Source organism: Thermobia domestica, chromosome 1 (assembly GCF_964235325.1).
Source record: "Thermobia domestica chromosome 1, izTheDome1.hap1.1, whole genome shotgun sequence".
NCBI lineage: Eukaryota > Metazoa > Arthropoda > Insecta > Zygentoma > Lepismatidae > Thermobia > Thermobia domestica.
In genome coordinates, this window is record NC_137454.1 from 156,498,375 (window position 1) to 156,511,836 (window position 13,462).

General features: G+C 33.2%; 1 protein-coding gene across 5 annotated transcripts in view; it reads right to left on the reverse strand.

Moving 5' to 3' along the window:
* Nucleotides 1-13,462, reverse strand: part of alpha-Cat (catenin alpha) — a 100,623-nt gene that overhangs the window by 38,568 nt on the left and 48,593 nt on the right. For all 5 annotated transcript variants that reach the window (XM_081764980.1, XM_081764971.1, XM_081764997.1 and 2 more), the window contains 5 exons: nt 12,823-12,892; nt 11,493-11,560; nt 8,960-9,141; nt 5,544-5,784; nt 2,257-2,373 (listed from right to left, as the gene is read on the reverse strand). In XM_081764980.1, the coding sequence (XP_081621106.1) occupies nt 2,257-2,373; nt 5,544-5,784; nt 8,960-9,141; nt 11,493-11,560; nt 12,823-12,892 (678 nt within the window). The remainder of the gene's footprint in view (nt 1-2,256; nt 2,374-5,543; nt 5,785-8,959; nt 9,142-11,492; nt 11,561-12,822; nt 12,893-13,462) is intronic.

Here is a 13,462-nt window from a genome sequence, read left to right on the forward strand (position 1 = left end):
TATTATTATCAACTGAATTCTTACACCTACCTGTATGTTGTAAAACTATTTAGTTAAATAATTAGCAATAAGGTGAGTTGGATATCTTTTATCATACACTATGGACATGGGTGGAATTTTCTCTTTATGGATCTCAAGAATATCGTAGATTACTGGTCAAGATGGAGCAACCAAAATTTTTCCAACAGCTTAATAATTATCTTAAATTCCTATCAAGGGTTGTGGTCTACTACTTTATGGTCAGAAATATTTAACTTCAAACATTAATTCAATCCTGTTATCATTTTTATCAACATAATCATCAAAGCATTCCCTTTATCAGACTTAATGCACCAGTAACTGTTAAAGACTGAAGCTACGCTTTAAAATTCCAGAACTTGTATTTATCTATATATTTATTATTATTTTAAGTTGATCTTGCCTATTGCTCCCAAGAGAACGTTATTACTAAGTTTACATTCTTGCCTGAACTTACTCTCTTCGTTCTAATCATTATTGCTTCCGTCTTTTTAACATTCGTTTTCATACTTGCTAATGTCTTGTTCATGTTAATTTCCAACGAACTACAGGAGTTATATTATCTACAAAGCACATAAATTTAAATTTTCCTAGAAAAAAAAAATGCCCGCACCTGTAATTCTGGACTATGCGTCACTATTAAACCTGTAACTTTTCTCAATACTTCATTAACTTTCATTACACGGTATAGATCATAATAACTGAATTTCAATCATTGCACAAAAACCTAAATTTTACTTTCCATCATTCTACGTTGCGGTATTAAATGCCTTGCAATTTCACTTAATATCTGTCAGAAAGATATCACAATAGGCGAGCTGTATATATTCTTCCATTCTTTCAGACAAAAAGATTCTCGGTATACGTGATTATTTGATATGGATTCCAAAATGCAAATAAATAAAAAGAATATGTTAGTTAAGTCTTAAATTGTGTTTAAAACAACTGAGGTCTCATGTAATCATGTGTCATTGTGTATATTTTCACTTTAGTTAAGATTTAAAATTCATTCTGATTAGAAGAAAAGGGAGGGCGTCAGACAATCAGTATCAAATTAGATTCTGATACAATTTGCTACAAGAAAGCAATAATTTGGAATTTCATGTAGTTTGCGTTACCTTTACAGTTTCTTTTTCTTTCTTCGTCTCTTCTTACAAAGAAAACTGTACAGACGCACAATCTTTCACACGACATTATCTTAGCACAGATATGACGTAAAATGTCTCAGTAACGAATAAAGAGTGGTCACAGTTCGATGGTTCTCATATACTACGACATAAACTCATATTTCTGTGCACGATGACATGCATTAAAGCCAAAACAAGATTGAGGTATTCTTTCAAATTTCGCTAACTGCAAATCCATAAAGGTAATATCGATTCAAAAAAAAACCTTTTTGATACCTCAACTAGATCTCATCTCTCACATAATACATTTAAAACTATTCCAGAAAAATATACTGAACTGAACTGCATATATAATAGTACAAAACTAGTATGAAGTATATATTTTTAGTGTCAATTAAAAACAATAATTACTAAATACTTTCACAAATTTCAACCTGCTCCGCATTTCTTTAAATTTTGCAGTCAGAAAAGTAGAAAATAATACTAAATATTTTACAAATTATTACTAAATGTTAAAAGTTCAGAGTTTACAAATAAACCCCGTACAAGTATTTATCAATATTTATGTACGTTTTTTTAATGCAAATATTCAAGTGAAAGTAACGCGAACTAGGTTGCAATTTATTAAAGTGGCTTATTATTTAGAAACAAACAACACTTTGACTACTTATATAAAGAAACGGAAAGTCAAAATATATTCACCTTGCTCGTCTGTAAGTATGGGAAATAGAAAGCAACATGTTAAGTTCAAGAAACATCTTACATGTCAAATTTTCGCTGACACTTGTCAGCATTATCAATACATAGGTAAGAAAATATTTACATAACTACTTCAACATAAAATCATACGAATATATTTTATCAACTGAAACAAACAAAAACGAAAAAAGCAAAAAGTAATAGGCCTATTTACATGCTGCCTTGATTAGGATGCAGCAACTACCGAAATCGAATTTACGCAAACTCTAGCATCTTTCACTCGCAAATTCGTGAAATTTTAGGAATACTATGTTTTAGAAAATAAATACACAAATCAATTGGCAATGGAATTTAAGACAATTTGACTCATATATGTATATATGAATATGAAAGATTGCAAGAAAATACTTACTGATACCGTTCCTTGTCTAGGATATTTCGTGGAAGCTACATATGATGCCTTGACGGTCAGCACTACAGCATTCATCAAGTTCTTAGCTGCTTGAATGAGTGACGTGGCACTATCCAGCTTTAAATAAAGATATACCAACAAATCAGGTTAATAAATGGAACGATTATATTGATATATTATAGTATTTAGAAATAACAATATGTTAATGAAACTGTAACAGTATCAAGTTACCATTTACAGTTTCAGAGCCATAAACTTCGTTTAACGCTTTAACAACTCAGACACACTCGCTGATTGAGACAGTTCTCGATTTATTATTATGTTAGTCCAGTTCCTGTGCTCGATTCATACAAAAACTGTAAAGTACGGAAAGAGAGCCACTCCATATATTTTGCAATAAGTAGAAACCATAAAAAGAACAATAAGAACGCAGAAGCTGTGTCTTTTTTTTCTTTCTTTTTTTCTTGCTTCGGGTGAGACATCGAGAAACTGAAAACAACCGAACTTCATCGCGCAATCTCTGATTTTGGAGTGAGCGTGGCATTTGTGACCGAAAGTGTGGGCATCCTCCTTGTGGCAATGGAGTTGTCATGTGAAGAATTTCGAGCAATGGTTTACTATAACTTTCGTGTTGGCCTACGAAAGAAAGACTGTCAGAAGAAGTTGAGGTCAGCATTTGGTGATGCTGTTCCAACTTATACAACAGTATTTAGGAAGTAGAAGGACTTTCAAAGAGGTCGGATTGGTTGCAAGATGAAGCACGTGAAGACCTGTGTTTAACAACGCTAGAATTAGTGGCTGTTGTGCAAAACATGGTCTCCAAAGATTCAAGATGTACCATGCAATGATAAAGGAGGTTTTAAGCACTGGATACTCATCAGTGCACGTAATCTTACATCATCAGCTGCAACTGAAATGGGTAGTTTCTCGGTGGATATTCCATCAATTGAAGTCAGCGCACACAATTTTACACGAACATCTGCAACTAAAAATGATAGTTTCTCGGTCGGTGCCCGATCAATTGTCAAACTTCCAAACAGCAGAGAGGGGCAGAATTGCAGCTGAGAGCTTCTTCAACAGCATTCCAAGACAAGACTGGCGCCGTGTTTTTGACTTGTGGCAGGAGAGGTTAAGTAAGTGTATTGTCAGTGGAGGGAATTACTTGGAACATATGTAACAAAAGTTTGTTCAAGGAAAGTGTAGTTTTCTCGTATTGCAAAACTTTTGGAGTGATCCTTGTATAACTGAAATATTGCATTTCCTTTAAAGAATAATAATAATTTACTGAATTTAATTAGCAACATGCAATATAATTACACAAACCTGCTCTTCTACCTTCTCTACTAAGGTTATCGATTTACGTATAACTGTCGAATTTTAGCTAACTTTACTGTTCGTATCAAAACAAAAGTACGAACTGAGCATTAATTTGGGTATTATAAAACAAAAATAAAGTACTATGAGAAATATATAGCAATATACACAATATACAATTTCCCTGCGGTTGTATCTAAAACTTACAGTGTAAATACTCAACTTAATTGTTCTTCTACTTTTACCGTTAAGACTGTAGGTGTCGTCGGTTATGTTATTTTCTTTTCATCTCAAGAGCACTCACTTTAGAGTCTCATCATGATTATGTACTAATAAAAGTTTACATTTTTATCATATTTCAAATGGTTTATATTATGAACAAAAACAAACATTACACAATTAAAAGAAAGAAATACTCTGTTAATTTGACATAGCAAATTGCCATTTAATTTAATAGGAAGACAACTCAATTCAGTATTTCTAAAACTGCACTTCCCCTAAAATACAAGTTATAATTCTACTGTTAACGTTTCAGCAACGTTAGTTTTCTGAAAGGATCTGTACTGAGGATTAAAAATATTAGCCCAAACCATCACAGGTTTATTATAATGGGTGTTTTTGGGTAAGTACAGTTTTAATAAATACTGAATAGTTTCCCAATTAAATTAAATAGTAATTTGACTATTACAAATTAACAGAGTACTTCTTTCTTTTAATACTGTTTTCTAGTAAGTAAAGTTCTGACAGTCAAATTGTGCCATACGTTTACTTTATAATCTATATATATATATTATTCATGTATTCTATTAAATTCTTTCGTAACATGAACTCAAACGTACGGATATATATTAAATTTAATATTACATAAATGCTTCGAGGGAACAGTAGTAATTCGTTTCGGTTGGTACTTTAAGTGGAAATCTATGTCACGGCGAAAAAACGGATTTTTAAAGTAGGAATTTCCATGAGATTATGAGTTTACAAATTCGTTAATACTCTTTTAGCTAATTTAATTTTGCTGTTCTAGTATGCATTTATTGTGTGTTGCTAATGCTTGATGTATGAGTAAAAATTAGCAACTTATTTAACACCGATCCATATAGTAAATTTTGTTAGTTATAATTAAATAAAGAAACCGCGTGACATTTTTCTTGACTAACCTTACAATGCCAATAAATTTATTCCGACGAAAATATTTTTGAAAATCGCTGCTGTTTCCATTCTCAAGTCACTTCAAGTATGAACAACGATTAATATACATTATACTCGCATATTTATGAGTTCATAATTAACATTAAATAAAACATAAATTATATGTTGGTCAATATACAATAGTACGCGTAATAATGTCATAATATAACAAACTAAATAACCGAAGCACAATTTATAGTGCACCCATTATCAAACCATCACTTCACCTAGTCCTGTAGATTTCACCACTTTATAAGCCTAGGACCAATCGCATTATTACGTCCCAGGGTTTATACATAAATCAAAACTTGAATCTTGAACTTATGAATGAAACCAGTGAATAGTTTAAATTCTTGACAAGGTTATGGTCATTTAAATTTAACTTTGGTTTCTTCGTTCTAATATATTACGAATCAAAGATATTCCTACCAATCTCATGAAGTTTTCCTAATGATTTCTAACCTTACCACTATAAAAATTTTCATCAAGATGTAGTGAAAAAAAAGCATGTATTAGTTCCATAAACTCAAAAAACCTGAAGAAGTGGAGCGGCTTGCTTGATATAATGGTCAGAAAAAAATTACTATTTTACCCACGGTGCATATAAGTATTAAATTTAATGTCTGCCACTTATTACCAAACCGTAAATGTGTAAATACAACGAGTCTTCAGGTTATATTAAAGGATCTCTGTTATATCTTTCAGTTTTAATGTTCTGCAAACATGTAATACCGTAGTAACCCATTCGTATTCGCTATTTATGGAAAACTTAAAATACGTACCCCAGACACAATAAGTTCGCCACTAATATTCTGGACATCAGCTTTGACTTTGGAAGTAATGTTCAACTGATGACAGTATAGAGCAATTCTTTGCAAGTAGGCTAATAAATCTTTCTTTGTCGAGGATTCTGGACATTGATCAGCGATTTGTCTTGTCAATTTATCAAGTTTTGTCCCAGCTTCAGATATCTTCTTGGCAGCATTGATTACGTCCATTGTAGTTTTCAGAGGACCACGACCCCTAGATTCACAAAAACAAAAACAATATTTTATATATATATAAACATCACGCACCTTATGTTCATGAAAACAAAACACAACTATTCACTTTGAGATGCTTAATTATGTAAGGTCACAAACAATTCAATGAACATATTTGAAGCAGTATCATAATCTACACCAGAGGCAATCGGAACAAACTAAAATAGAAAATGTAATTTAACTATTTCGGATATTAGTGCTATAACTCATACGGAAAATGTGCATAACACTTAATTGTCAAAATAAATTCTCGTTTTAACATGTCGAATCCAGAAGTTTTAAAACGAGAAAATGAGGAAGATACCTGTCATGCACAATGCCAGGGTAAGTATGAGATTAACTAACAAAAAAGTAATGGTTGTCTTAAAAAAGATACCTGAAGAATCCAGTAAACTAAGAACAAACAAGAAACTGAGGAAAGAAAACTATCAATCACATTTGGAAAATACTTTTTGTTCGGCGCAAATTGGAGAATCCAAAAGGAAAATGCAGGTCTAGAAATTCATTCGGTAATGAGAGAGAAAAACTGCATATGATAATAAATGAAAGAGGTCAAATATAAATGACTGATTATGCAGTTCTTAAAACATTCATTATATCTGTAAAACAGCAAGTTCTCTATTACTTTTGCCGTCGATCTTCGTATCATTTCTAGTTATAACTTTACAAGAGGGAGAAAAATCTTTTGGAGAACAAATATCCTGTCCAATAAAACAAATATTCTCGAATCCGTTACTTCTAATGCCAGTACGAAAATGTTATGCACTATTCAGTTAATGTGACTGAAATGCCCGATTTCGCGTCTGGTAGGAAACCATATTATGTAATAAAACAAACGGATGGACCGAGGTCGCATATATATGATCAGGAAACAGGCTGGAGTGCTTCCGTAGTCTTGACCCAGTGTGTTGTTGAACAGAGTCGTATGAAAGTGCACCACGAAGGAAACATAATGAAGCAATTGTCCATTACGTACGTACAAATTGGGACATTCTGCACATATAGCTGCGAAAAACATCAATATATTTGGGTTGGTTTGTGAAATTTTATGGCGGTGACACCACACTGAAAAATGAGCCTCATAGTCAGAGACCAAATAGCATATTCTGATGAATTCCTCAAGAAAACTGTGGAACCGGACCCTCGGAAAAGTGTTTATGCAATTGCCGGTGAGGCAAACACTACCAATATCATTCGGAGATTTCGCGCAATCGGTAAGACGAAAAGTTGGGTGCATGAGTTAGCAACGGCCAACAAATACCTCCGTTCGGAGGTGCCACTCTTTGAGTATATGGAGCAACCGGTAAGAATTCCCGCATTGTATTGTTAGTTCTGAGGAAAAATGGGTCTACTAGGACAATCGTAAACGAACAGGATAGTGAAGGATCGTGATCAACATCCAGAACAGTTTCTAAAACCATCCATTCACCCACAGAGGGTACTGTTGCTGATATAGTGAGGGGTGATCCATCATATTTTTCTCTGTCGAGCGAAACCATCACTACAGATTGTAACAGTGCTGAACACAATGAAAAGCAACGCAAACTATTCGCAAGCATTCACCAATTATCAACAGATATGATGTCCTCATGCTGCACAAGAATGAATGCCCACGTCGCTCCAAACGCCTTCCACGCTGGTCTAGTGACTAGCGCGTACGTCTTTGATACACGTGGTGCCGAGTTCGATTCCCGGCAGGAGAGCATTGAAAAATTGAACGCATTACGGTGGCTCGGATTCCAACTTAAACTGTAGATCCACGTCTTCTATAGCCTCCATTGTGACCCCCCCCCCCACACACACACATCTACCTACCTACCTAATGTCCCTCAAAGGATAGTGCACTGTTCTCATGAGTTGTAGTATGACACCCTTCCTCACCTATCATATTATTTTAATGTCTTTTTCACCAACTACCACCTCTTCTAGAACTTCGATAATTTCTTGGAAGAAGAACTTTCCTCATGAACTTGTGGTTGAGGATTTCTTCGTATCGCAGATTCCAGACTTTTTTTTTTTTTTTTTTGTCATGGAAAAATGAAATTAAATATTTCAGTCTAACGTTCCACGATTACGCCCAGTTAGGTAAGGAAGACTACTATGATTAAAGCAAGTGAATGATGGAAGAATTGGTGGAATGATAAAGTGAGAGGAAACGGGAGTACCCCCGAGAAAATCCAGACACAATGTTATTCGCCATAAGCTTATTTAGCTGGGGATCGAACCAGGAACCCCACGCACCAGAGGTAAGCGCTTTACCACGAAGCCACCGTGTCTCCTCATTATTCGTCATGGAATTCAATCATTGGCTGAGCAAAGGCAAAATTATGACTACTACCGGAAACCAAATATTGTAGTTCTTTCTTTTCTCTGAAAGCGAAACACGCCAGTCTGACAATTCAATCACACCAACGCAACAAAAACCAAAATATGAACTTGTTTTCTGAACATTCGAAATCTTTAACTAGCTGTTTACACGATTCATCTTTCGATACACACAAAAACAGATTAACGCAAAAGTAAAAACTACGTCTAAACTGACTTTCATAAGCAGTCGGCACCATCATTCTTGGAGGAAAATGTTTCCGAAAATGTTCAATTTAATATGGTTGGAAATTTTCACTGAGTAAGAGAGAACATGAAAAATGGAACATATTAAGAATACAAAGAGGAAAAAAGTGAGAATTACACATATGACGATAATAATATAAGTTGTTTGATATTTTTAAAGTAGAATGCCAATCATTCCTGAAGTTGAAGTGTATAGTTTATCGTCCCACAATTCTATTTTGTAGGTTAAAGGAAACGGACAGTAGTTGAAAATGACTGAAAATAAAAACAGGTGAAAGAAGAAAGGAAACATTCACGGATACGATGCTGTCCACCTAGAACGCATGGAAAAAGGTAGAACCATGAGTTCTGTCACCAAAAGTGAAAGCTCTGCACTAAGGTCCCCAAATAAATCTTGTACAGTTCTGCTAAGTAAATTATTAAAATTTAACATTTGTATAAAAACGAACTAAGTTCAAAATCAATCAACTATGTATGGATGACTGTTTTTCTATTTTTCCATTTGATCAACCTTCTTTTTCTTGTTTCTTTCAACAAATCAAGAGTGAGAATTTGCATATTCCATACAATATGCACGTACTTACCGAGTGAAATCAGTCATTTCCATCATTATCATACACATGTGTTTGGCTAGAACAATAATGTCGTTTCCTGTGTCATCCCATTTGGCCACTTCTCTATCGAATTTCAGTTTCTCATTTCGGAAGTATTCTACTTGTTGAGCAATCTTCTGTTTATCTTCTTCTGTCATCTTACGCATTGCTTCCTATAATAAAAAACACAAATGAAAATAAATTTGGAAATATGTTTTTCAAATTTATATTTAAACCTTTATCAAGCGAAAAAGTGAAAGTGACGTTGCTACGCAATACAAATAAATACTTGTATATCAACAAATATTACTTAGGCAAAAACTAATAGATTTGCAACATGAGTTATACAATACTTCCAAACAAGGCAAGTTTTTAGTGTCTGAAAACACAAAATCACATCTTAAGGCTTCTCATATATTTGATTCAGTGTTTGTATGTAGGTTCTTCGTCAGCACGGAGGTTATATAGGACGAAACCTAAAGTTTAAAGTGAGATCTGAACCACTGCAGTGAATTCGAAGGCATGCGCGCTATATATTAGAAATGAAACGAAATCTTTAAGTTTTACGTCCCACAGTTATGCCGGCTGGTTAAAGGAGATGGTAATGATGAGAAATGGAGAAAGTGGGAGGAAACAGGAGAACCCCGAGAAAACCCACGCACACGGTGTTTGTCCGCCACAAAGTCTATATATTAGACTAGAGATCCATATTTCAGTTAAGACTTTTTGTTCAACACATTTATCAGGTTAGAACTTTCTCAGTATTAGTCAATAATTTTTATGTTACCACCTTCCAGGCTGAATAATACACGCTATAAATTGTTTTAATAACATTTTTACATTATTATTAAAATAATGTCACACAAATTTCTTAACTAAAATTTTGCAAACGGAGAAATAACTTTCGTAATGAATACTGATCTTCAACTAACAAAATCAAGGGGAAATGGTGAGTTACTTATATTTTCTTCGGAAGTTAGGTTGGGTAGTAGTTAAATGTTTAGTTTAACAAAAATGCCAACTACAGATTTAACAGCACAACAACAACATAAAAAAAAAAAAAAAAAAAAAAGCGCAATATTAAAGTTTCATAGAACCAGATATTCTGGAAGTTTTCTTGTATTTCTCGTAAAATTTGAATCGAAAAATCGACCACTCGAACAGGGATATTTTGCTGCTGTAGCCAGATCTTATACAAGTGGCAAAAGAGGAAGGGCCATAAATTTGAAACAGAAAAATACGAATATATATACATATTTCCTATTGTTGAACAACTGCTGATTACCCAAGTTTCTAGGAGAAATATAGGAAAACATTCTCAGACATTTGGAATATGTCAACCGCTCAACATCAGAAATCGACAACGGAGCGAAAGAAAAGCCAAATTTGTATTCACTTCAAGCCTTCCATCGAGATAAATGATGAGTAGGTAGATTAGTTGTGCTATTTATTTGGAACTCGGCCTTGACAACACTAAACTGCTCCTTTATCTTATGGGAAAATAACTTAAAGATGTAAATGAACCCCCATTTAGAATGCATATTTCAATCGAAATCTAATGGCGAGAACCCAACTTGACCCAAGTGCTACAAATGTTCACTCATTTCCCTCGTTGTCTACCCGTTTCCATATGTTTTCCCTTTCCTCTGTTGTTCTAAATCTGTCGCTGGACATATTAACAGCATGCCTATTTTCCTTCCTATGATTGTTCGATTCCTCGCTGGCATTGTGTGATTTATGTTTAAAAATCTACATTAGAAACAATTGAAAATATTTTGTGACGTTTAACAATGAAAAACAGGTAACATTTAAAGGAACTGACGAACAACATTTAAATCTAAAAATTAATGAACCCATTACTGCGGTGTGAAATATTGTTTCTGGCATATATTTTTAACTCCCGCAACTAACATACGCATTTTACTGAAATTGATATAATAACTCTGTTCGGTGTAAGTACTAACTATGTTTAAAAAATTCATGTCAATTGGTTCGGCCTAATGATCTGATCACAAAGAACATTACATTCTTTTCATTAATACAAATATTTCCAGATTTTGTTTTTATTATTTTTTAACCACAAAAGCATTTATTGTAATAAACATATTACTTATGATATTCAAATGCAAACTTGAATGAAATTTATTTCAATTGTATGTGTGAGTAACACTGATCTAGATTAAAGCTGATAAAAGTATCACAGCCTTTATATCTTAAGTTCTTGTTTCTTTACGGTGTTTTCATTGTAGATGGAAGGAAACCTTTGAAGGGGTATTTATCTTCTGCACATTATATATTTATTTTAAGTATTTTCATTACTGTTAGAAAATGCTATACAACCGTGACTTCTCTTTCCAAATCTAATTTAAAACGAAAAATCCTAATTTAAAAAAATAAAAACCTGTCACCTTAATTTTGGGAGAGCCTCGTAACTGTTTTTGGACCGTGTATTGTATGTAAATAACCATATCGTCCTGAATATGTTTCATGTATTACATAACACACTTAACTTCATTATACTTACCCTAGCAGTACATATACCACTGATATCTGGATATTCATCCACACCATGTTCTCCAGTATGTGCGCTTGCTGCAATAAAAAATAAATTTAAATTTGTACCACAGGAAATACAGGTGAAATATAAATAATATATTTGAAACCAATATCAAGATAAAAACAAGCTTTTAACTCTATTAAAATCAAAGCGAAAATAATTTTTTTCTACTTGTTTCTTCCTAGTTTTGACTGGCAAAACCCGCGAAGAATTCTTTTTAAATTCAAAGAAAACTATATTTAAACTTTATACAATCAAAGATGAAACGAGGTTACATGAAAATGTTAATGAAAACGTTTTGAAAATAGTGAATTTCACTTTGCTGATTATTTGTTTCATTTTTATATTTATTTATTTATTTATTTATTACTTGACAATGTGTTTGGTCAATTTGTTAAAACCTTATTCAATATCTTTATTTCTTTTTGAATGTCATTGAACAAGTCTGTAGCTCGACAAATGAAAATACGAGCGCTGATGGAAAAGTTTCTGCAAACTACTATTAAAAGTGGCGCTAGTGTTCCGCTATTATGAAATTCGGAAATATAGAAGTTTCTATATTTAAAATGTAAAGTATTCAGAACTCAATAATTTCGTACATTTCGTATTAAGGATAATTATAATTAATACATTTGAATACATACGAGATTTCTTTTGTTAAGTTTGTATTCTTTGACAAAACAACTATTCTACTTACAGGTTTATGCAGTTCATGAATACTGTACTTCCGAGATTTAGACTTTCAGTCCTTCACTGGAGTCTTTGTCACGAATAATAAAATCGAAGAAAGAAAAAAAAAAAAAAAAAAAAATCAGGGAAACTAAAACGAACGGATTACCAGGGTAGAGCAGCGCTGGGAACACTTTGTCAAAACCAGAACACATCAAATGATGAAGATATGGGCTGAAATATCGCGGAGTTAATTTGCGTATTATTTTATTTTGTTTATGGAAAGTTGCTAATTCATATTAGTATTTTTATTGATATTGCAATGCTGTGCAATAAATTACGGCTTCCCATTATTAGTGTCTAAAATTAATTTTGTTTTTAAAAGGAACAAACAGATTTTCAACGAGTCTTTCTACTTCATTTTTAGCCTCCAATAAAATGGTTTTGAAAGTGTTTCCAGCACTGTTTCTATCCTCCATGAAAAGGGCACCAGGAAAGAGTTGAATGCTTGGAAGTCCAAGTGGTATTCAGGAATTGCATAAACCTGTGATCAGAATAATAATTAGAATTCCAGAGCGTGTCTTTAGAATGTCTGCATTTGAAACTACTTAACAAGTGCTATACTTACATTTACTTCTTGTTTCAATTGTGTAATGTTCATCGAATTCCACATCTTCTGGATCCAGCTCCTCGTCAGTCTGCAACACAATAAGATCCAATAAGCAAGATTTTCAAAACATTCGTCAATTCTAAATGGCGCTAAGACTTCCTTGCTTAAATTTATAATTTACATTTCAGACACCATTTCTATCTAATCCAGGAAAGCCATGTTATTTTTGTACTCGAGAATCAATCGTGGTGGGGCCCGGAAGTATATTCATTAATTTTTCTATATTAAATAATTACATACTGATGTCTGCCGAAATTAAGTAATACTTTAGTAATTAATAATCTTAAAAGCGGCAAAACACATGATAAATAAGCCTTATATATATATATATATATATATATATATATATATATATATATATAAATGAGCAAAAAGCTTAACATTCCCTGGCAAAAGTTAGCTAGGTAACTGCTTAATTGTCAATGAAAATTCAATTATTCCTGTAGTTTTAAAGAATTAGACTAGCCGCTGGCTCGCTTGGGGCTCCGCCCCCAGACCTCCGAGTATGCTCGGCCTACGGCCTCGCATCCCTTGAACCCACAATTTTATCGTTTCTTTTCCTATTTCAACTACCTAAAAGATAAGATTTTGTACCCCA